Here is a 24,000-nt window from a genome sequence, read left to right as displayed (position 1 = left end):
TTTGAGTTGAAAACGTTCGCTCTGAAAGAATATATACATTCAAAGACTTGCGCCACATTTTCACGATTTCTCAAAAATAGCAGACCTACAAGCTCGTAGCGCGCCACTCGGTGGCGCACTATGAGCTTGTAGATCTGCTATTTTTTTTTTTTTTTTTTTTTTTGCGGCTTTACGCCTTTTATTGATTTTTGAAGGGACAGACAGTAGGCTGACAGGAAACGGGAGAGAGATGGGGGGATGACATGCAGTAAAGGCCGTGTCGGGTCCGGGAGTCGAACCCGCGGCACACTGCGACTGGATTACCAGTCCGGTGCCCAGACCATTACGCTACGGCCTGGGCCGATCTGCTATTTTTCAATAGCAGATCATAAAATAATGATTAAAACACCAAAAGGGGTTCTCGCCCAAAATGGGCAACAACAACATACTATGTAAACAACAGTCTCAGCATTTTGTGGTCGAGCAAAGCCAAAAATCGGAAATTACGAGAACATGAACAAGCAGTCAACATAGGTCTGACCTATATAGCATTAGCCTCACGTTGCGATGCTAATATACCACTGTGTGGGCCTGGGCCTCTATGGAGAATAACATGGGCTAGCTCGTGCAAACACAACCAATCATATTGACATGTCTATATAGCTTCACATCCGGTTTCGCACATATCCCGCCCTTAGCTCACACTGATTGGTTCGGTACGGAACGGATTTTTGTCAGCTCAACTCCCTGAGAGATCCCAGATGAGTGCTGTGTTGGGGAACATGGTTACCCAATACCGCCCTCATCTGGCAGCGTCAGGTTAATCTAAAATCCCCCTATGGAGATTACAATGCAAATAAAAAGTACATGAACCCGTGGATTTGCGCCCTCTACCGATATTGACGTCAGACTTCGGTGCTCTATGGCAAAGGCAGATGAAGGCTGTCTCTGCCAGGCTAGTCTATAGCATGTCAAAAGGTAACAAGAAGGAATACAATTGGGGAGAGGAGTGCTATAGGGAGGAGAAGTGGAGTCTGAAGAGGTGAGGTTTCAGAGTGAGGCCCAGTTAGCATTAAGTTAGCATTAATGCAGAGGGAGAATGTTAGCGGTGTATACTTGGCATTAACCCGTTTCGACCTGAGCTCAATTCTACAAAATGTCTTCAACATTTTCATGTCAAGGACCCCCAAAAATATATGCAATTGGCCACCGACCCCCATCCATCTGAAAATATGTTGTTCCAGTGACCCCCCCCCCCCCCCCCCCCCAAGAAGCAAAGATTTGAGTTAAAAACGCTCGCTCTGACAGAACATATACCGGTATTCAAAGATTTGCAACACATTTGTGTGATTTTTTTAAAATAGCAGACCTACAAGTTCATGAGCTTGTAGATCTGCTATTTTTCAATAGCTAAAAGTAGAACACTGCATAAAGGCGAAAGCCGCAAGAAAAACCATAAAAAACCCACCAAAAGGGGTTCCAGCCCAGAAGGAAAAAAAAGTATACCATTCAAGTGTTGATAGTTATAAAGCAGCGCAATACATGCAAACCAATACATCAGTAGGCTATTGTAGGCTACATGGAGACTGACTGTGATGGAGTATGGCTCCATCTGAAGCTATATAGCTCAGCTCAACCTCATACCACGTGGTTCTATAGCTCAGCTCAACCTCATACCACGTGGTTCTATAGCTCAGCTCAACCTCATACCACGTGGTTCTATAGCTCAGCTCAACCTCATACCACGTGGTTCTATAGCTCAGCTCAACCTCATACCACGTGGTTCTATAGCTCAGCTCAACCTCATACCACGTGGTTCTATAGCTCAGCTCAACCTCATACCACGTGGTTCTATAGCTCAGCTCAACCTCATACCACGTGGTTCTATAGCTCAGATCAACCTCATACCACGTGGTTCCCAAAAGCAACGGCAGGTTTTTCCACTAGTGATCTTATGGACTCTTTTGGACGCAAAAAAATATTTTTCAAAAATAGCAGACCTACAAGCTCATAGCGCTTGTAGATCTGCTATTTTTCAATAGCTAAAGCAAAACATGATGCTAACACCAAAAGGGGTTCCCGCCCAGAATGGATTTTAATCCGCGATGACTTGTCTTCACTCTCATTGATCTGTTTCTTTTTTTATTGACTTCTGTTAAGTAGAGGGTGGAGCTTGTTAATTTTTTTATTGATAACGAGCGCCTTTATCGATCAGGCTTATCGAGCCGGGTTCTTATCGAGCCCCGGCTATCAAGCATTTTCTATTATTTTGAGGAAAGACGGACGGGAGACAATACATTATTTTACCAGGGCCTTCAAAAACAATACTTTTGTAACAGACGGAAGGCAATTGACCTTTTTTTACCAATACAATAATATTAAATGGCGGTTAGTTCAACCGTCTGGGCACCTCTAGGCTGCCAAACTGCCGCGGGTTCGACTCCCGAGCCAGACGGCCTTTGCCGCGTGTCACTACCCCTTTCCCGTCTAATTACTTAAAAAAATAAATATATATATATATATATCCTTTTTTGTTTTGTTTCTTGTTCTGTTTTATTGTCTCTTTTCTTTTTGCTTCTGGGTAAAATATGTCAAAAGTTTGAGTATATCTCTCTTGTCTTGTCATGTCTCTATCTCTGAACTGAGTGGTGCTGTACTGTAGCCTACTGTACTGTACTCATAAGTGTGTGTGTGTGTGTGTGTGTGTGTGTGTGTGTGTGTGTGTGTGTGTGTGTGTGCCTGCGCAACAGTGACACTTGGTGGTCAAAAAAACTATTTCCGTGCTTAAACATACCATATGGACGGACAGACACACAAAACTGCGTAATGGAATTGCTAGCACCACTCAAAAACGATAAAACATATTTCATTAAAACAAAAAAGGGTCAGGTTTTTAATTCAGTCTGAGAGGCGGATAAAACATATCCTCGTCTGCCATGAAAATTAATAACCAGGGGGGGATATCGAAAGCAGATGCATGAATCCCCCCGCCCCGCAACTATAGTCATTCCTCCAAAACATTCAGAGGAAGTGTTTGATTTCAACATCCTCGTTAAGTCCATATTGAAAACTGATAATTAATAATTAAAAAAGTTTCGTCCTGGAACCAACCTTGACCATGAGTCATCATTATATGAACTGTCTGAAGCTATAACTCATTAGGAAGAGAGCGGTCGACTGTCCAAAAAAAAATACCCTTTCTCATGTCTGTATAATGGAGTGTAAAGGCTAATAATTATACAGTAATACACCTAGTAGCACGCATGCACACGCACGCCACGCACACACACGCACATACGGTTAGGTTCCCTTCGCACACGCGCACGCACACCAATAATAATACAGCAATTCCGGAGTTTATTCCAAGTTATAACGGAGTCCACTTACCCATGGTGAGTGTGAACTTCTCGTGTTGTTTTAGTGAAAACGACTCGTCGGATGCGACCGGTTCAACTATATCCTCTATACTGTGTGTGGACCGGCCGCCCGGTGTCAGCCTGTCACAGACATGTCACGTCACGTCTGATCTCCCCACCCTCTCAGCTCCATATTTGGAGTGACACTCACTGGATCAATGCCAGAGAGGAGGATGGACCCTTGTGTTCTAGGAACTGAGGCCTGCTGCATGCCCTAGTTCAGAGATTCACAAACTTTTTTTTTTTTACCTCTGAGTCTATAGACCCAAAAGAGAATTATGCAACAGGTCGTTTCGAGGAAGCAATTCATCCGATTGGTTGAAACGGCTTTCTAGCCGTGCTTAAACCATGATAATGGCACGGCTAATCAAAACAAAGAATGCATCAGCCGTGCAGCAGACTCGGTGGCTATAGGCTAGCTATTGTTTCTTGGGACATTTGTGGTCATATTAGTGGCTTCGTCGGTCATTGAAAGAATATTCATTTTCAGCGATTATCTTAGTTTTAAGTATAAATGTTGTGTAATAATTGCAATTTATGCATTAATGCATGAATGCAGTTCTGCGATTCCTCTCGGATACCTTTCGGAGTTCCTACGGCACCACAGGCGTGCATTATTGACGATAAAGAACACCCTCTCGTGTAATATTGCTTAAATGTGGCATGGCCAGCCCCATATTTGCACAATGGTTCCCGATTGGTCCCTCACTACTTCGGAGGGAGTGGGATCCAATCTGAGCGGTGCCAGTCAGACCAAAACTGCCGAGGACAAAGATTGGTGTGGTTTCCAGGCTAATGTGATGTCTCCCCAGGACCTAAACTATAGTGAGAATAGCAGATCTACAAGCTCATAATCGAGCTTGTGGTTCTTCTATTTTAACAACTTATATTATTCATAGAAATTATTAGATTTTAGTTTTAGTTAGTTTTAGTTTTTTTTTGTTCAAACTTTTTTTTTAAATCTTTTGAAACCAAACTTAATGCACATCAAACTAAAGATTGTTGAACATCAAAAGGTTGAGAGATATTGAGATGAGAGGTATTTATATTCAGATAAATAAGATGGATAAGAGTCAGTTCATGTAATACAAATGCAACACAATTACATGCACGCACATTATCTCCCACACCAAGTGATTAAATGTAGTGCATCACCTAAATGTGTCAACCATTGTATGTCCCAAAACTCAACTTTGTTCTCCTCCCCCAGTAAATGTTTCCACGACCACCCGACAAAGTTAAATCCAAACTATTAGTGACCCATACGTCGTCCGTCCGAAATCTGCTGAAGGATTCACTTTCAACCTCGAGTTCCAATTGTGGCATGTCATTAATAGGCAAAAAGACAGATCAAGCATTTGCAGCTCAAAATGTTAAAGGTATATTCAGTGATTTCACTCAAAAAACCTTAGGTTTCGGTTTTGGCTGTGGGACCCAGCCTTTCGTCCAATCAGGATAGAGAGTCAAAAACGAAACCTAAGGTTTTTTGACCCCCAGGGGTTAACTGGGGACAGGGAGGAACTCCTTATATGGCCAGCACACTCTATAGTAGGGAGGATTATCACAACAAAACAAAAAAATAAGTGATATTTGAATTAAGTGAAATCACTGAATATACCTTTAAAAACAAGAAAAAATATCAAAGTTTTAAGTTTGTTTAGACTGTTTAGATCTGTGTCTGTGCAGACTCTACAGCAGGGCTGCCCAGAAGGTACCAGTAGATCACAACGGATGTGCAGGTTAGATCACATGCCATGGCCCTAAAATATATATCATTAGGGCTGACGTCGGAATAAAATAAAAACGTTCGCTCTGAAAGAATACGTATATATTTAAAGATTTGTGCCGCATTTTTACGATTTTTCAAAAAAAGCAGACCTACAAGCTCGTAGCGAGCCACTCGGTGGCACACTATGAGCTTGTAGATGTGCTATTTTTCCATAGCTAAAGTATAACATAATGCTTAGTTATTAAAACACCAAAAGGGGTTCCCGTCCAGAATGCGTTAAATATTTAAAAAAAAAAATATATATATTTTACCACTTGAATTAAGATGATTTGAGTCATTGACAGAAAGAGGGAAAAAACACCCTACCAATTCCTCCTATGTCCCGTTCCAAGTGCGTGTGTCTCCTATACAGTATGCAACGCCAGTGACGCTATTCCAAAGCCCCTTTTGTACATATATTTTCAGCAATGGGATAATATATATTTTTTGGAGGTATAGATCTTTGTTGAGCTGGTCAGATTGAATGGAGCTCTCAAGTCAAAAATGTGTGGTCAGTATAGTCAGTGAATGAACATACCGTTCCTTCTAATCAGTTCTTCTTCCTCTAGTCCGAGTGCATTGTTTCTGCCAACATGTCATGAAATGCCCTCGGTGCGTTGGTGACATATCGTGTTCACATGGGGTGAGACACACTGTGGTATATACACATGAGGTCACCGTGACATTTAACACATTTTGGACGATAAAAAAAGGCTTCTAAATCCTTTTTGTTTTCTTCTGAAAAGCCCATGTTTCTATGTCAGTGGTGCTCAACCTTTTTCATATCAAGGACCCCCAGAATTATCCCTATTTGGGCCACGGACCCCCATCTCAAAATATGTATAGTTCCAGGGACGCCCCAGAATGGATTAAATTATTAGGGTTGTCCCGACCCGACCTCACAAGAAGTGACCGGGACCGATCGATCACGTCACTTTCAAATGATTGGAATCGGATTGGGAGCAAAAAGAAAACGTGATCGGGACATCCCTATTAATATTATATCCATATATATATCAGATACAGGTGATGGTATTCCTGCTGGGCATTGCTGCCTGACGCACCTCCTCCAGTGCCTTTTGAACAGGTGTGCTGTGACACCTCACTGAACACCTTTGTGGGCCTAAACGGGTCATCAGCTGAGGACCACCATTCATCAACGTTTCGCTCCTTTAACCCCAGTACGTCTCATGGTGGCGGAGCGGTGGCAGGGATCTCTCCCTGCCACCCCCTGCTGATGCCCTAGGTGTTTGTCCCCCAACTCTTATGCTTCCTCCTTAGCCACAGCCAGAAGCTGCCTTTCTCCGCCTCCTCAGCCAGCTCTTTCATGGCTTTCCGATGCCCCGCTCCTGTGCATCCAATGTCGCGGAGTAGGCGTCCAGTTGAGGAACCTACGAAGCCCCTACACCCCACTTCCACAGGGCAGATAACAGCTTTCCAGCCAGCCTCCCTGCACTCTGCCGCCAGGTCTGAGTACTTGGCTCGCTTCCGCTCATAAGCAGCCTCCAAACCTCCCTCCCATGGGACAGTGAGTTCGACCAGAAGGACTGTCTTGCAAGCCTCTGACCACATGACTAGGTCTGGCCGCAGCGATGTTTCCACGATCTCCCTGGGGAACTGGAGTTGCTTCCCCAGGTCGACCCTCATGGTCCACTCATTTCCCGGTGAGAGGAGTCTTGCAGTATCTCTCTGGCGGGAGGGTTTGACACCCTCTCCAGCCCTCGCAAACTTGATGGGATGTCTGCCTGGAGCGGAAGGTCTGCTGTTTGCTTCCTTTCTGCATGACTCTGACACCTCTGCCAGCTTTTTCAGAACTTGGTCGTGTCGCCATCTGTAGCGGCCTTGGGACAGCGCTGTCCTGCAGCCCGACAGGATGTGCTGGAGGCTTGCGTTGATGGTGTTGCAAAGGGGACAGGTCTCTTCGGCACCAAACCATTGGTGGATGTTTCGGGGACAAGGCAAGGTGTCATATGTTGCTCTGATCAGGAAGCTGAGCCTAGCTTGGGGGATCTTCCACAGGTCAGACCATGACAAGGATCTGTCTGTGAGGCCTTCCCATGACGTCCAACGTCCTTGCTGGCCCTGGGACACCGCTTTGATGTTAAGGCGTTCCTGCTCAGTTCTTGCCACTTCTGCCACCACCATGGCTCTTCGGTCTTTTTTGGAAGCCTTTGACCAGAACAAGGGAGTGTCACCCCTACCGAGGCCTGCTCGACCCTCCTGGACTCTGCCAACCACCTCGCGGTGCTTCAGCCTGCCGATTGCCATGTCGACCTCTTCTTGGGCTTTCCACTTTCTTCCTGTTCTTATCTGGGTGCCCGCTGCTCTCACCAGCTGGTCAGTGGAATCCCTCAGCTCCAGCACCAGCCGAGCCTTCTCTTGCTTGTATCCCATGCTGATGGATCGCAGTGGTAGTTGTAGCGTGTTCCTACCAAAGAGGCCTACGTCTGAAAAGCATCTTGGTAGACCCAGCCACTTCCTGATGAACGAGTTAGCCACCCCGTCCATCTTGCTTACCACTGAGGAGGGGATTTCGCTCATCTTCAGTGGCCACATCACCCTTTGGTACAGTATGAACTGGTAACACCATACTTTGTACTTCCCAGGGAGTTGGCTTTGATTGATCTTAGCCAGGCCATCTGCGAGCTGCTTCCTCACTGTCTCCCCCATCTGCCTGTCAGAGAGCTCAGCTGTGTAGATACGACCCAGGCTACGAACAGGTTGATCTGCCAGCAATGGGATATTCTCACCGCCTGCGACAAAGATGGTGTTGTCGCTTCTGACTCCTTTCCTGATAGACAGACTGCGTGATTTGGGGGGTTTGATCTTCATCCTCGCCCAGCCCACAAGCTCGTCTATCCTCTTCAGCAGTCTTGTTGTGCATGCTGCTGTCTGGAGTATGGTGGTGATATCGTCCATGTAGCCTCTCACTGCTGGTAGCCTTTGACCTGAAGGCAGTTTCACTCCTCCGACCATCTGCCTAGCCCCTATGAGGATGATCTCAAAGGCTGCGACAAACAAGATGGGCGAGATTGAGCAACCCATGGCAATGCCTACTTCCAGCTGTTGCCAGCCTGTTGTAAAGTCCTGATGGGTGCAGCACATCTGGAGGTCTCCAAAGTACTTAGCTACCAGGGCTCTAATGCAGACTGGGACATGGAAGAAGTCCAAGGCGAACTCGATGAGTTGGTGGGGGACAGACCCGTATGCGTTGGCAAGGTCCAGCCACACAACATGCAGGTCACCTCTCTCTCTTTTCGCCCTTTGGATCTGCTCCCATATTACTGCAGAGTGTTCCACACACCCTGGGAAGCCTGGCACGCCTGCCTTCTGGCAGCTGGTGTCGATGAACCCGTTGCTTGTGAGGTAGCTGGTCAACCTCTTGGCCAGGATGGAGAAGAAGATCTTCCCTTCGACATTCAGGAGGGCAATGCTCCTAAACTGGCTGATCGTACTGGAGTTCTGCTCCTTCGGGATGAAAACTGTGACAGCTCTTTGCCACTCTGAAGGGATGACTTGGTTTTTCCAAGCCACTCTCAGCAGGTTCCAGAGGTATCTCAGGACCCCTGGGCAGTACTTGTACAGCTTGTATGGTATCCCGTTAGGGCCTGGGGCTGAGGCTGCTCTTGCCTTCCGGACCACTTCTGCTACCTCGCTGAGTTTGGGGAGGGCAGCATTAAAGAGGAGGGCTGGTGGAGCCGGGCGAGGAACATAACCAGGGGATCCCAGCGGAGTTGACTTCGCTGGGTCACTGTACTGCTCCTTGATGTGATTCTCCAGCTCAGATTTGGTAATCTCCAGTTTACCGCTTCTTTTGTCCTCTAGCAGCTGCCTCGCATGCTTGAAGGGGTTTTTGAAGAAATTGCTCCTCTCTTTCTCCTTCCGCCTTCTGCGTTTGCGAATGCGCTCTGCCCTCCGTAGGCCGGCAAGATTATTCCTCACCTCGTCCCACAGTGGCTTCAGGCCCTCCTTCTCCTCTTTGCTTGCCTTCCTCCACTGTTTTCGGAGTTGACGCCGCCTCTTCACCAACTGCTCGATCTCTCTCTCCCTCCTCCCCTTCTGCATTGGGCAAGATCTCCGCTTTTCAGCGGTCACTCCAAATCTGCCTCGGCATTCCTCATACAGGATGTCTCCAATGCGGTTCAGCTTGGTTTCCACCTGGCCACGCAGTGAATGCTCCAGGATAAGGCTGAGGTCATTGTCAAGCTTCTGCCAGACAGCAACTTCGTTTGCTTTAGGCCATTTGACCAGCTGCCTCCTTCCAGGTTCTTTCCTCTCTGTTCTCTGGCTTTGCTCCTGGTTGATGGGGTTGCTTTGTGTTCTGTGTGTGTCTTCACCAGTGCCACTCTCAGAGGCATTGGTATCCACCGAAGGCCCTCCTGTGTCCTCCACCTGCCTTTCTTCAGCAACGGTGGATCCCTCAGCGCTGTGGTTTGCGACCTGGCTTTGGGTTCCTCTTGTCTGACCTGCGGTTGCAGTGCAATGTTGCTGATGGCCTCCCTTTTCGCACTTTTTCTTTCCCTGGTGGATCCGCAAACCTCTGAAAGTGGTCACCTTCTCCCACCCACACCTGCATCTTCTCATAATCCAAGAATCTTTGTCGGTGTCCGTTCCAGTCGTAACCAAGAAATCCGTCAGTTTGGGCCGTTCTTCCATCCCGCCTCTCGGAGGGCCCTCGGGTTGTTTTTTCTTATGTCTTTTCGTAGTAAGTTTAGGGTGTCCCTTTTATGGGACTAGTGGGTGAGGTAACTAGCCTTCCACTCCCGGTGCAGACTTTCCTGCAGTCATCCAGTCTTTCCTGGCTGTCTTCCAGACTTCCCTGGATGCCAACTGCCCTTTCACAGTAGTCACTGGATGCCTCCAGATTGAACATATCAGATACAGGTGATGGTATTCCTGCTGGGCATTGCTGCCTGACGCACCTCCTCCAGTGCCTTTTGAACAGGTGTGCTGTGACACCTCACTGAACACCTTTGTGGGCCTAAACGGGTCATCAGCTGAGGACCACCATTCATCAACGTTTCGCTCCTTTAACCCCAGTACGTCTCATGGTGGCGGAGCGGTGGCAGGGATCTCTCCCTGCCACCCCCTGCTGATGCCCTAGGTGTTTGTCCCCCAACTCTTATGCTTCCTCCTTAGCCACAGCCAGAAGCTGCCTTTCTCCGCCTCCTCAGCCAGCTCTTTCATGGCTTTCCGATGCCCCGCTCCTGTGCATCCAATGTCGCGGAGTAGGCGTCCAGTTGAGGAACCTACGAAGCCCCTACACCCCACTTCCACAGGGCAGATAACAGCTTTCCAGCCAGCCTCCCTGCACTCTGCCGCCAGGTCTGAGTACTTGGCTCGCTTCCGCTCATAAGCAGCCTCCAAACCTCCCTCCCATGGGACAGTGAGTTCGACCAGAAGGACTGTCTTGCAAGCCTCTGACCACATGACTAGGTCTGGCCGCAGCGATGTTTCCACGATCTCCCTGGGGAACTGGAGTTGCTTCCCCAGGTCGACCCTCATGGTCCACTCATTTCCCGGTGAGAGGAGTCTTGCAGTATCTCTCTGGCGGGAGGGTTTGACACCCTCTCCAGCCCTCGCAAACTTGATGGGATGTCTGCCTGGAGCGGAAGGTCTGCTGTTTGCTTCCTTTCTGCATGACTCTGACACCTCTGCCAGCTTTTTCAGAACTTGGTCATATGATATTAGACTGGATATTGTCTGTGATTTTGGATATTGTACTATTGTGATATGGCATAATACGTGTTCTATAAATGATATAATTATGGGATCGGGAAAACTCTGATATACTCATATACTCTAAATCAAATGATTGGAATTGGATTGGGAGCAAACAAAACGTGATCGGGACATATCCTCAGATATTATCAAACGTCAATATCAACCTTATCAGACAGTCAGACGTTTCCAAAAAGGAAATGCGTGGTTTTAATACAGAATGAAGCAGGAATAAAACATAATCCGTAACAGCAGTGGTGTAACTGTAAATAGATTTGCTAAAAGTATACATATTGGGCTTGGAACCCCTTTTGGTGTTTTAAGCATTATTTATGTTGTACTTTAAGCTGTTGAAAAATAGCAGATCTACAAGCTGCCGTTCGGCGGCCAATTACATATATTTTTTGGGGTTCTTGACATGAAAATGTTTGAGAACGACTGACATAGAAACATGAGGTTTTTCAGAAAACTGTTGTCAGGATTTAAATTAACCCATTCTGACCTGAGATCAGATTCTAAAAAATGTCAGTCGTTCTTCGATTTTTCAAAAATAGCAGACCTACAAGCTCGTATCGCGCCACTCGGTGGCGCGATATGAGCTTGTAGGTCTGCTATTTTTAAATAGCTAAAGCATAACACCAAAATGGGTGCCCGGTCAGAATGGGTTAAAGACATTTTGTAGAATCGTCCTCCGGTCTAAATGCCGGGTTAAGTAAAACTTTTTATATTTCTTTAACTTTTATTTCTATACTACACTACTGATTCTGAGACCCAATCAATGGTGGAATGCAGGGACGTGCACACATAGACATCAAAGGGGGCTTCAGGACCCTGCCCTTTTACCCCGTCTGTAAAACAACTGCCCTCTCCAGACCAGGAATGCAGCATTTAGAAACAGAAATGTCATACCGGAAGGCAGCATTCAGGAGAATTGCTTTTTGCTCCTGAACTTGGAACACAGTAGGCCTATATATATATTTTCATGACTCGTTATACACCACATCCCCACTAGCTAAAGAGAATAGCTGATCTACAAGCTCTCAACGCACCGCGCTGAGACGCGTTGAGAGCTTGTAGATCAGCTATTTTTTGGGATTCCAGCCCCACTCTCTGCACGGGTGGAATGCATCCGTCGTGGAGGTTGAAGGGGTTCAGCGTGTGAATGACTTTCACCGCCTGTAGATCATTGAACCACTGTGGACTTCAGCACCATATGCCTGCACACACACGTGCACGCGCGCACACACGCCCACGCCGACACACACACACACACACACACACACACACACACACACACACACACACACACACACATGTACACATGCACACACAAACGCACACAGCGTGTGACTAATGGATAAACCGACCTTTGTCCCATGGGCTGTCTGCAGGGAATTTAGCCAGCAACCCACGCCCTGCCCTTTGACTCTCTCTCTCCCTCTCTCTCTCTATCTCTCTCTCTCTCCCTCTCTCTCTCTCTCTCTCCCATACACACATGGAAGCCTGTGTTATACTTCACCGCACACCAGTGTTGCGCACAGAGGCTGAACTATACAATCATTCAGCCTGAGCTAAATATACGCACGCACGCACGCACGCACGCACCACACACACACACACACACACACACACACACACACACACACACACACACACACACACACACAGCCCGGCACGCATGTACAGGATATGTATGACTCAGGCAGGACTCTGACCGGTGGTGGAAAGTAACTAAGTACATTTACTTAAGTACTGTACTTAAGTACACATTTGAGGTATTGTACTTTGTACGCACACGCGCACACACACACACGCACACGCACACACACAGCATCTCATGTAAAAGATGAACGTACAATATTATCAGATACACACACACATATGATTGTAGTAGTATTGTGTACACCTCAGCTCACCACACTGAAATGGAAGTATGCTCACATTAAACATTAATAACAATGCGGTGTGACTGGAAAAACTCAGCTTGCAAACAGAACTAGAGAGAGAGAGCTAGAGAGAGAGAGAGAGAGAGAGAGAGAGAGAGAGAGAGAGAGAGAGAGAGAGAGAGAGAGAGAGAGAGAGAGAGAGAGAGAGAGAGAGAGAGAGAGAGAGAGATAGAGAGAGATAGAGAGAGAGAGATAGAGAGATAGAGAGATAGAGAGATAGAGAGAGAGAGAGAGCTAGCAGACAGGTCAATATCGTTTCATTAAGTAATCATTACTTAAGTGAGCTTTTTTCAGTCTGTTCATATAGAACAAGTCAATTAAAGATCAGCTTCATTTCTGTCTGTATGCTTTGCATGTTTCTGTGCGTGTTTTGTAGGCCTATAGTGGGATACAAAACAAGCACAGAACAGAACTAGAAAAAGTGCCCTTCCGGGCACAGGTCTCCACCAGGTTATCCACAGATCCGTGCAGTTAGAGGTAAAAACACTTTTCGGCCAGTTATAGCGCCACCTTGAGGCTGAGTTGAAATTGTTCATGTGGCATTTCGTCCTCGGCCTAGTGGGAATGTGGGTGCACAATTTCACGGAAATCACGCGATGTGTTCATGATTTGCAGCATTTTGTTTGAAACTGAGCACTCCTGTGAACTTTGGAAGCCAATCTTAACCAATCAGGATGGAGTCTGATAAATCTGAAAGACCCGTTTCGTTGAATGGCTCTAGAGAGACTGTGTACCAATTTGCGTGATGTTTGAACAAAATCTGTAGGTGTACTGTGCAAAAACTTGTTTTGCACAAAGCGGCCTCCTGGTGGCGCTATAACAGGCCGTTCTGGAAAGTTTGGGGCAGAGGTTCATGGTTGGCATCCAGGGAGTGTGTGTGCAAAATATGGCATGGAAAAACTTGTTTTGCACAAAGCGGCCTCCTGGTGGCGCTATAACAGGCCGTTCTGGAAAGTTTGGGGCAGAGGTTCATGGTTGGCATCCAGGGAGTGTGTGTGCAAAATATGGCATCGACCGGGTTAACGGTGGCCGAGATTAGCTGTTCACGGACACACACACGGACGGACGGACGGACGGACGGACGGAGTGCAAAACATACTCTCCCCACATGCCTTCGGCCTGGTGGAGACAATGACAATGCAGTTGAAGTGCATTGTATAATTCTGTCCTGTAGCATTCTAGTTTTAACGTTGTACATGATACTTCAACAAGTACTGCAGAGGATGTGGACATTCTTGCTAATAACTCCTACTGTATATGGTGTGTTTATACTTCTGTAAATGTATACTGCACTGAATTGGATTGCAATGTTTATATATATATATATATATATATATATGCTGTCCCTCCCTCTCAACTAAAGACACAAGTCAAGCTAAGCAGTTTGAAAGCACTGTGGAGTCAGAGAGAATGATCTTCTTTTTTTTTAAGAAATGTTTCAAATAGCAGAACTATAGCTGATCAGAAACACCATAATGAAACAGCCATATAAATCACTACAGTGTAATCCAGTAAAGCATATGGTATTATACTGCATTAGTCTGATTGAGAGAAGGAATAATCAACCCACCTGTGAGAATGAGAGCTGAAGACAAGAAGGAAGGAAGGAAGGAACGGGAACAAGGAATACTGTTGTCTGTAGGAGGAATGGAATCCTTGCAGGAGGTTTTGCTGCCATCTGGTGGGGGAAAATGGTGGTAACAGCACAGGTGCTTAGCACAGGTCGCCTAATTATTTATTTTTTTGATTATTAATAAAAAAGGGGCTTTGTTTTGCAACTGAATGGCTTGAAAATGGAAATTAAGAGTTTACATATGACACACATAGTAGCCTACACATAGTACATGCATAAACTTGCCTTAATGATAATATCTGGTTACAGTATTTGTTCACGATGTATTTTCTCTATTTATTTGTAGCGGTCCATTTGTATTGGGGGTGGGGAGGGGTCACGAGACATGGCCAAAGCATTTGGGGGGAGGGGGGGGGGGGGGTCGCCAGGCAAAAGTTGCTTTAGTTGAACTAGACCTGCTGTGCCCACCGGGCACTGGCCTACTTGAGAACGATGCAAGTTGGGAACAATGGAAATCAGGAATGCATATACCCGACCCTAGTATAAAATACCCATTATAACCTTTATCATATATACAGCACCAGTTTTAACCGTCTGTCTGTTTTTCGTCAGTGAAAAAGGGTAGTCAATGAACATTTTTCATCATAGTTTTAGTCGACACTGTCTAGTTATTATTGACTTTAAGCACGTGACGTGAAGACCTACATTACACTGTGGATGTAATCATAGGATAAACAGCTTGAATGGCCAATCTACTGGTCCTTCTCATAAAATTTGAATAACACGCAAAAGTTCATTTTCTTCCGTAATATAAAACAAAAAGTGAAACTTTCATATGAAATTTCAATTCATTGCGCATAAAGTGAAGTATTTAACGCGTAAAACCGTCTTGTAGATTGGCTATATTTCTTTTGAATAAAATTACAAAATTCACATTTTTAATAATATGACTTAATAATATGACGGGAAACGTAGTTCCTGTGACAGTGTTGGGAGCACATTGTCACAATGAGAAGCCCAACACACAGTCATACAGAATGGGTGTTTATTAAAGACATTTATAAAATATATATAGGCCTATATGTTTTTTTCTCCTGTGTTTTTGCCTTGATAAGGGGGTGTTGAGCACACCCCCTTATCATTCACTAAACTCACCCCACACAGCTACTGCTGTTGTCCTGCGACGTCCCCTTATCATTCACTAAACTCACCCCACACAGCTACTGCTGTTGTCCTGCGACGTCCCCTTATCATTCACTAAACTCACCCCACACAGCTACTGCTGTTGTCCTGCGACGTCCCCTTATCATTCACTAAACTCACCCCACACAGCTACTGCTGTTGTCCTGGGACGTCCCCTTATCATTCACTAAACTCACCCCACACAGCTACTGCTGTTGTCCTGCGACGTCCCCTTATCATTCACTAAACTCACCCCACACAGCTACTGCTGTTGTCCTGCGACGTCCCCTTATCATTCACTAAACACACAGCCGTCAGTTTTTTTTGTACTACTGAATCTGACATGATGGACTAGTGAATCAAATTAGTGTTTACTTTTTACCGTAGGATTTACTATCGTCTCGAAATGGCGCTATTTTTTCCAACAGTGAGAATTGACCTATATAGCTAAGCCCCTCCTCAATCTGCTATGGTCCAATCACAGCTAAGCATAACATGGGCTAGACAAACCTCTCCACCAATAGTTTTCCTATTATGATAACACATTGTTTAAAAAAAAAAGAAATGTCACACACATATTTTTCCAGTGCATACGGCAGGCCTTGTTGACTGATTTTGGAAGAGATTTGGAAGGTCTGGTTCCAAAAATGAACCAGTATTTAATGTGTAAAATCCATGATGTTTACATTGGAATAAAATGAGCCCGGCTGGAACGTGTCCAAGTGGGAGTGTCTAAGTGGGAGAGGGCGGGGCTTAGCTAAAGGTGAATTAAGCATGGATATTGTGGCGCTGGCGCATTGTGAGCTTGTAGATCGGCCATTTTCAAATGGCCGAAATGTATAGGGTTGAAGTGGTTAATGTATGTTTTCTAATCAAAATTTAAATCGCCAAAGTAACTATAGTAGCTAAAGTTTTCAAATCATTGTAGTGGAGTTAAAAGTACAAATTGTGGCTCTGAGATGTAGTGGAGTAGAAGTAAAAGTACTGGGAATTGGAAATACTCAAGTAAAGTACAAATACCTCAAAATTGTACTTAAGTACAGCACTTCAGTAAAAGTACTTAGTTACTTTCCACCACTGTGACGTATATCAGCAACAACGTGGCGATATACGTAACAGGTGACGTTAAATACGAGAGAACAGCCATGCTGGAACCCAGGCTATTATGTTATAGTGGGTTGCTGAATGTTGGTGTGATGTCATCATGTCAATGTCAATGTCAATGTCAGTTTGGTTGCAGCAGGGTGAACGTGATCCTGGGTGACGTCTCTGGTTGGAGGATGAGGGTGTACTTGGTGTCGATGTCCGCAGTGGACGAAACGCTCAGGCGGAAATTTAACAAGATCTACAGAGAGAGAGAGAGAGAGAGAGAGAGAGAGAGAGAGAGCTTGTAGATCGGCTATTTTCAAGATATTTTTTATACATTTTTCATCCATCCATCCGTCTTCAACTGCTTATCTGTAGTCGGGTCGCAGGGGCAACAGCTCCACCAGAGAGGCATTTTAAAACATTTTAAAACTTGAAATGAGACATTAATTCTGCATTATGAGTACTTTCTACTTTTTGGTATACATTGTGATGCCAGTTATACTTTTGGACTTTTAACCAAGTACATTTTGAATTCCGGAAGTTTACTTGTAGCTTAACCGAGTATTTCTTAATGTGATATTTTTAGTCATTATATATCAGCTTGTATTCCATTATCTTGCATATTTGAACCTTAGTGGGGCTTTTAGTCTTGTAGTCGCGTTTGCAGTCTCTAGTCATGGTGCATTAATTAGTGTCCCATTGGCCGTGGGGCTTAGTGTCCCATTGGCCATGCGGCTTAGTGTCCCATTGGCCGTATAGTGCTAGTCTCTAAAGTTTAACTTTAGAGGCCACGACACTACGTGACCAAACCAAGGTTTATTAAAGGGACACTTCACCCTTTTTGAAAAATAATACATGTTAATGACGTTTAGGAGATTTAGGAGACTTTCCTGGGGGGTCTTTATGTGTGTAATATGTGTATTTAGATATTTTAGTTTTTGGCAGTGAGCCCAGTGTCTCTGATGTCATCGACACTGGGCTCACTTCCTCCTGGACTACAATTCCCATAATGCTTTGGTGCACTGCTCCTCCTTGTGGACAGAGGGAGGGCTGTCTTACTGAGACAACATGAAGACCGCAGGAAAGTTTTCTAAATCTTCTAAACGTCATTAAGATATGTTTTTCGCTTCCTAACCTGATTTAACTCATTTTGGGCGGGAACCCCAAACATTGTTATAATTTAGCTATTGAAAAATAGCAGACCTATACAAACCACCGAGTGGCGAGCTTGTAGGTCTGCTATTTTTTTTTTTTAATGTGAAAATGTAGCGCAAATCTTATGAATATATTCTTTCAGAGCCAAAGTTTTTAACTTAAATCTTTGCTTCTGGGGGGAGGGTCCCTGGAACAACATATTTTCAGACGGGGGTCGGCGGCCAATTACATATATTTCTGGGGGTCCTTGACATGTTTGAGAACCACTGACATTTCAGAAAACTCAGTATTTAGAAGACATTTTGTAGAATCATTCCGAGGTCTAAATGGGCTATAAATAAACTATAGACTAGGAAGTCTGATCATTGATCAGCTCTGCAAGCTGATCAAAATGGCATTACTTTTCCCACGCACGCACGCGCGTCACTCACGTGCATGAGCAGGAGCTGCATCTCGTTCTCGGCGATGCGGCGGCCGACACATTGCCGCGCCCCGAAGCCAAACGCCAGCGCGCGGAACGCCATCTCCGCCCCTCCCCCTCCTGCTCCTGATCGCTCCCACCGGGCGGGGTCGAACCTCTGAGGCTCCTCAAAGACGTCGCTGCTCCTCCCCAGAGGGTAGAGACACGCCTGGACCATGGTCTGGACAGAGAGAGAGAGAGAGACAGAGAGAGAGAGAGAGAGAGAGAGAGAGAGAGAGAGAGAGAGAGAGAGAGAGAGAGAGAGAGTCATTTGAAAATGTCTTCATCCATCACAGCAATAGAGGGTATGCGCATGCAGGGGCGGCCTTAGGAATCTGGAGGCCCGTTTCAAGACCAAATATGAGGCCCTCATATACCTATATGACATCATTATTTTGTTGAGGCCCCCCTGAGGGTGGAGGCCCGTTTCAATTGAAACTGGTGAAACATACACGTACTTAAGGCCTCCTATGTGCGCATGCATGAAGTGAATGGCAAATCGAGTGGCAAAGTGACAGGAAAGGTGAGTTTAACATTGTTTAATGAGATATGACTTTTCTGGCCAGAAAGTAGTTTTAAGGCCACTCAGTAGGCATTCCTGCATAACTTCCTGGTTTGATGATGATGTCACGCGCATACCCTCCATTCTCGGCCCCCACCCCTCTCCCACTGTTTATATTGTGTTTAGTTTCCAAGATGGCCGCAGCACCAGGCGCGGAGGGGAGCAGGCGGGGTGGACATATCCCCTCACTGGGCTGCATTCAAGACACTTGACACAAGACAGACACAAAGCAGGTGTCTTGAATGTGTGAACGCAGCCCAGTAAGGGCATAATATGTCAACCCCCCCCTGCTCACCTCCACCCCAACCCCCTCCTGGTGCTGCGGCCATCTTGGAAACTAAACACAATAAAACAATTGGAGAGGGGTGGGGCCGAGAAAGGCCCTTATTGCAGAAACATGACATAGGTGTGTGTGTGTGTGTGTGTGCGTGTGCGTGTGTGTGTGTGTGCGTGTGTGTGTGTTAACTCACTCCTGCAGGTACATGGTAGTTCTGCAGAACAATGTCTCGGACTGGATAACGCTGGACTGTGATTCCTACTGGATACAACCTGCACGCACGCACGCACGCACGCACGCACACACACACACACACACACACACACACACACACACACACACACACACACACACACACACACACACACACACACACACACACACACACACACACACACACACACACACACACACACACACACACACACACACACACACACACACACACGTGCATACCACCCACACACACACACACACACACACACACACACACACACACACACACACACACACACACACACACACACACACACACACACACACACACACACACACACACACACACACGTAACTCTAAATGCCCAAATTGTAACATTCTACATTGGTAAAGGTTTTGAATGACAATAACACATTTAGGCTTAAAGGATAACACACAAAAAAAGTCCTGGGGACTTGTTGTTGTCATTGTGGGCCTATGTATTCAATTCATCAACAGAACGTAGAATATCAATACATGACATGGAAAGGTTTTGAGAACCATGCACGACCGTGTTCTACAGCAGGTGACACTAATTAGCCCGCGGACCCCCATATGGAAAGACATGCCAGGGACCCCCAAGAGAAGATTTTCACGGCTCTATCAGAGATTCTCAACCCGTTTAATTCCAAGGACCCCCAGTTTTGACATGCATTAGTCTACGGACCCCCCATTTAATGGCATGTTATATATCTCTGGGACCCCCAATTTATATTGTAAAATCAATGTTAATTTAACTCTTAGCGGATCCATTTGGTGCCAATTGTACACTCTCAGATAGAGTTACAGACCCATAAGGGTCCATTTGGTTCCTAACTATCATTTAGCTGGGAGACCCCCTGGAACTCCCTCAAGGACCCCTGGGGGTCCCCGGACCCCACTTTGGGAACCCCCTGTTCTACAGTACAGTATGTCACTAACAGTGTCGTTTTGGTCGACTAAAACTATGACGAAAAATGTTCGTCGACTAGCTTTTTTTCACTGACGAAAAATACAAAATAAAAACTACGCCATGAGGACTAAACTGAGACTAAATATACTGTCGATTTTGTCAACAAATAAAAACTAGACTAAAATGTTAGGAAGGGGACTAGTGGACAAGATATCCAGTATAAGTCATTTTACACTTGCATGATGTTGCATGATGAAAATAGCAGATCTACAAGCACATAACACGTCACAGTTGTGAGTTTGTAGATCAGCAATGTTCAGCAAGTGTAAAAAGAATCATTACTACGGCATCAAGGCCCGCCAAAACACATTTTTCTATCTACAGTTGATTTAGTCGACTAAAACCTTATGATATTTAGTCGACTAAAACTAGACTAACACTATAACACATTCCAGGTGCGATTAAAATGTGACTGAAACTAAATGAAAGCCATTCAAGTGACTATGACTAAAACTAAAATAGAAATTAGCTGCCAAAACCAACAGTGGTAAACTAATACCTGAGGGTCTCTTTGACCGTTCCTTTGAGCAGCGGCGCCCCCTGTAGGGCTCTGAGAGGATCGCCCCCGGCCGTGGCCCACGCTGCTCTGGCCTGCTGCCTGACGGACTCCTGGACCGCCGGGTTACGACCCAGCTCGTACAGAGCAAACTGGAGAGGGACCGCTGTCTGAGGAGAGAGAGAGAGGTTAACCTGAACCGCTGTCTGCAGAGAGAGAGAGAGGTTAACCTGAACCGCTGTCTGCAGAGAGAGAGAGGTTAACCTGAACCGCTGTCTGCAGAGAGAGAGAGGTTAACCTGAACCGCTGTCTGAGGAGAGAGAGAGAGGTTAACCTGAACCGCTGTCTGCAGAGAGAGAGAGGTTAACCTGAACCGCTGTCTGCAGAGAGAGAGAGGTTAACCTGAACCGCTGTCTGAGGAGAGAGAGAGAGAGGTTAACCTGAACCGCTGTCTGCAGAGAGAGAGAGAGAGAGAGAGGTTAACCTGAACCGCTGTCTGCAGAGAGAGAGAGAGAGAGAGAGAGGTTAACCTGAACCGCTGTCTGCAGAGAGAGAGAGAGAGAGAGAGGTTAACCTGAACCGCTGTCTGCAGAGAGAGAGAGAGAGAGAGAGGTTAACCTGAACCGCTGTCTGCAGAGAGAGAGAGAGAGAGAGGTTAACCTGAACCGCTGTCTGCAGAGAGAGAGAGAGAGAGAGAGAGGTTAACCTGAACCGCTGTCTGCAGAGAGAGAGAGAGAGAGAGAGAGGTTAACCTGAACCGCTGTCTGCAGAGAGAGAGAGAGAGAGAGAGGTTAACCTGAACCGCTGTCTGCAGAGAGAGAGAGAGAGAGGTTAACCTGAACCGCTGTCTGCAGAGAGAGAGAGAGAGAGGTTAACCTGAACCGCTGTCTGCAGAGAGAGAGAGAGAGAGGTTAACCTGAACCGCTGTCTGCAGAGAGAGAGAGAGAGAGAGAGGTTAACCTGAACCGCTGTCTGCAGAGAGAGAGAGAGAGAGAGGTTAACCTGAACCGCTGTCTGCAGAGAGAGAGAGAGAGAGAGAGGTTAACCTGAACCGCTGTCTGCAGAGAGAGAGAGAGAGAGAGAGAGAGAGAGAGAGAGAGAGAGAGAGAGAGGTTAACCTGAACCGCTGTCTGCAGAGAGAGAGAGAGAGAGAGAGAGAGGTTAACCTGAACCGCTGTCTGCAGAGAGAGAGAGAGAGAGAGAGAGAGAGAGAGAGAGAGAGAGAGAGAGAGAGAGAGAGAGGTTAACCTGAACCGCTGTCTGCAGAGAGAGAGAGAGAGCCAGAGAGAGAGAGAGAGAGAGAGAGAGAGAGGTTAACCTGAACCGCTGTCTGCAGAGAGAGAGAGAGAGAGAGAGAGAGAGAGAGAGAGAGAGAGAGAGAGAGAGAGAGAGAGAGAGGGAGAGATGGGTTAACCTGAACCACTGTCTGCAGAGAGAGAGAGAGGAGCGAGAGAGAGAGAGAGAGAGAGAGAGAGAGAGAGAGAGAGAGAGAGAGAGAGAGAGAGGTTAACACACACACACACACACACACACACACACACACACACACACACACACACACACACACACACACACACACACACACGTGTATACGTACGGTGTCGACGCCTCCCGCCATCAGCTCAGTGATGTTGGCTTTGATCAGGTCCAGGGACAGCTGTCCTTTCTCCATCAGCTGACGCAGGACGCCCTTGTAGCGTCCCTCTGTGACCTCTGACCCCCCTGTTGACCCCGTTGACCTCAGCTGTCCCGTCTGAGACATGTGCTGGTACCCCCGCTGGATCCTAGCCTCAGCTGAGAGGGGACGAGAGACGGAGAGAGGAGTCGTCATTATTGGTCTGGGATTTATTTCAGGGCTGGGAGTTAATTTGCATGTTCTCCCCATGTACCAATAGAGCGGCGCAGTCCCTCCCCCTTTCAGAACAACGAACAGCCCAGGAAATGAAATGCAATGCATTCTGACCATAGGATTTTCTTAAAGTATTTATTTAAAGACGGTTACGCCGCGGACAAAGCCAACTCGGATCGTGACAAATCATGACAATGAACACAATGTTTTGGGCCGATCAAATAATTTATAAGAAGAAAAACAAAACAAATAGTGTTGTCTCCTGCCTTTATTTTCTTCTCTCTAATGATTTGATCGGCCCAAAATATTGTGTTCATTGTCATGATTTGTCACGATCCGAGTTGGCTTTGTCCGCGGCGTAACCGTCTTTAAATAAATACTTTAAGAAATGCCTATGAGAAAAATGCATTGGGATTTATTTCCTGGGCCACTCGTTGTTCTGAAAGGGGGAGGGACTGCGACGCCCTATAGGGCCTAGGGTAGGTACTAGGGGTGCACCATTATGAAATTATGACCGATATCCGATCTCCGATTATTTGCAAGGTCATATCTGCCTATAGGCCCTATAGAGCGTCGCAGTCCCGCCCTCTTTCATGACGACGCCAGGCCCAGGAAATAATTCCCAATTTTTCCGATAGACATTTCAAATCGTATTTATTTAAATACCTTTTAAGCGTCGTACGAAGCCAACTCGAGTCGTGACAAATCATGACAACACATACAATATTTTGGACCAAAGAAATAATTACAGAGAAGAAAAACAACAAAAAAAAGTGTTGTAACCTGCCGTTTTTTTTCCTACTTTCTAATTATTTTTTTGGCCCAAAACATTGTGTTTATTGTCATGATTTGTCACGACAAGAGTTGGCTTTGTCCACGGTGTAAACGTCTTTAAATAAATACTTTTTGAAAAGTCCATGAGGAAAATGAACGGGGACTTATTTTCCGGGTCTCTCGAGGGGGCGGGACTGCAACGCTCTATTGAGGCTTGGCCCAACGCCTGCCTAAAGTATTCAATCAATCAATAAATATACTATTTTTCCAAGTGTCTGTTTTCACTACTCATTGAGATGCGTACACACATTAAATGTAGAATTTATACATTGACGGTCACGTTATATAATTGTGTCATCAATAGTGAAAAAAATCTGGATTATTTTTAGACCTTATGGCTTATGGCTGATATGGTCGATTCTGATATGCTACCGTGCTTCTGTAGTAGGTACCCTCACAAAAACATGCAGCAATATAGGGTGTGCACATGCATAAAGTGAATGGCAGATTAAGTGCAGGCAAATCGAGTGGCAAAGTGAATTTAA

The 24,000-nt window shown here is 45.9% G+C and overlaps 2 protein-coding genes across 2 annotated transcripts in view; both read right to left on the bottom strand.

Annotated features, from left to right (window-relative positions):
- pklr (pyruvate kinase L/R) overlaps positions 1-14,438 on the bottom strand; it is a 36,560-nt gene extending 22,122 nt beyond the window's left edge. Inside the window, exon 1 of the mRNA XM_083760577.1 lies at positions 14,401-14,438. The gene's annotated coding sequence lies outside the window, so the exon portion shown is untranslated. The remainder of the gene's footprint in view (positions 1-14,400) is intronic.
- Positions 14,439-16,564: 2,126 nt separating this feature from the next.
- cyp11c1 (cytochrome P450, family 11, subfamily C, polypeptide 1) overlaps positions 16,565-24,000 on the bottom strand; it is a gene marked incomplete at its 5' end in the record, with an annotated part of 19,287 nt that continues 11,851 nt past the window's right edge. Inside the window, 5 exons of the mRNA XM_083762050.1 lie at positions 16,565-16,930; positions 18,261-18,470; positions 19,322-19,400; positions 20,836-21,002; positions 22,430-22,626. Coding sequence (XP_083618176.1) covers positions 16,811-16,930; positions 18,261-18,470; positions 19,322-19,400; positions 20,836-21,002; positions 22,430-22,626 — 773 coding nt within the window. The 3' untranslated portion in view covers positions 16,565-16,810. The remainder of the gene's footprint in view (positions 16,931-18,260; positions 18,471-19,321; positions 19,401-20,835; positions 21,003-22,429; positions 22,627-24,000) is intronic.

This window comes from Protomyctophum parallelum (genome assembly GCF_964188405.1).
Source record: "Protomyctophum parallelum genome assembly, chromosome: 3".
In the NCBI taxonomy this organism is placed as follows: Eukaryota; Metazoa; Chordata; class Actinopteri; order Myctophiformes; family Myctophidae; genus Protomyctophum; species Protomyctophum parallelum.
The sequence above is the reverse complement of the archived record's forward strand: the minus strand, read 5'-3'. Positions and strand labels throughout refer to the sequence as shown.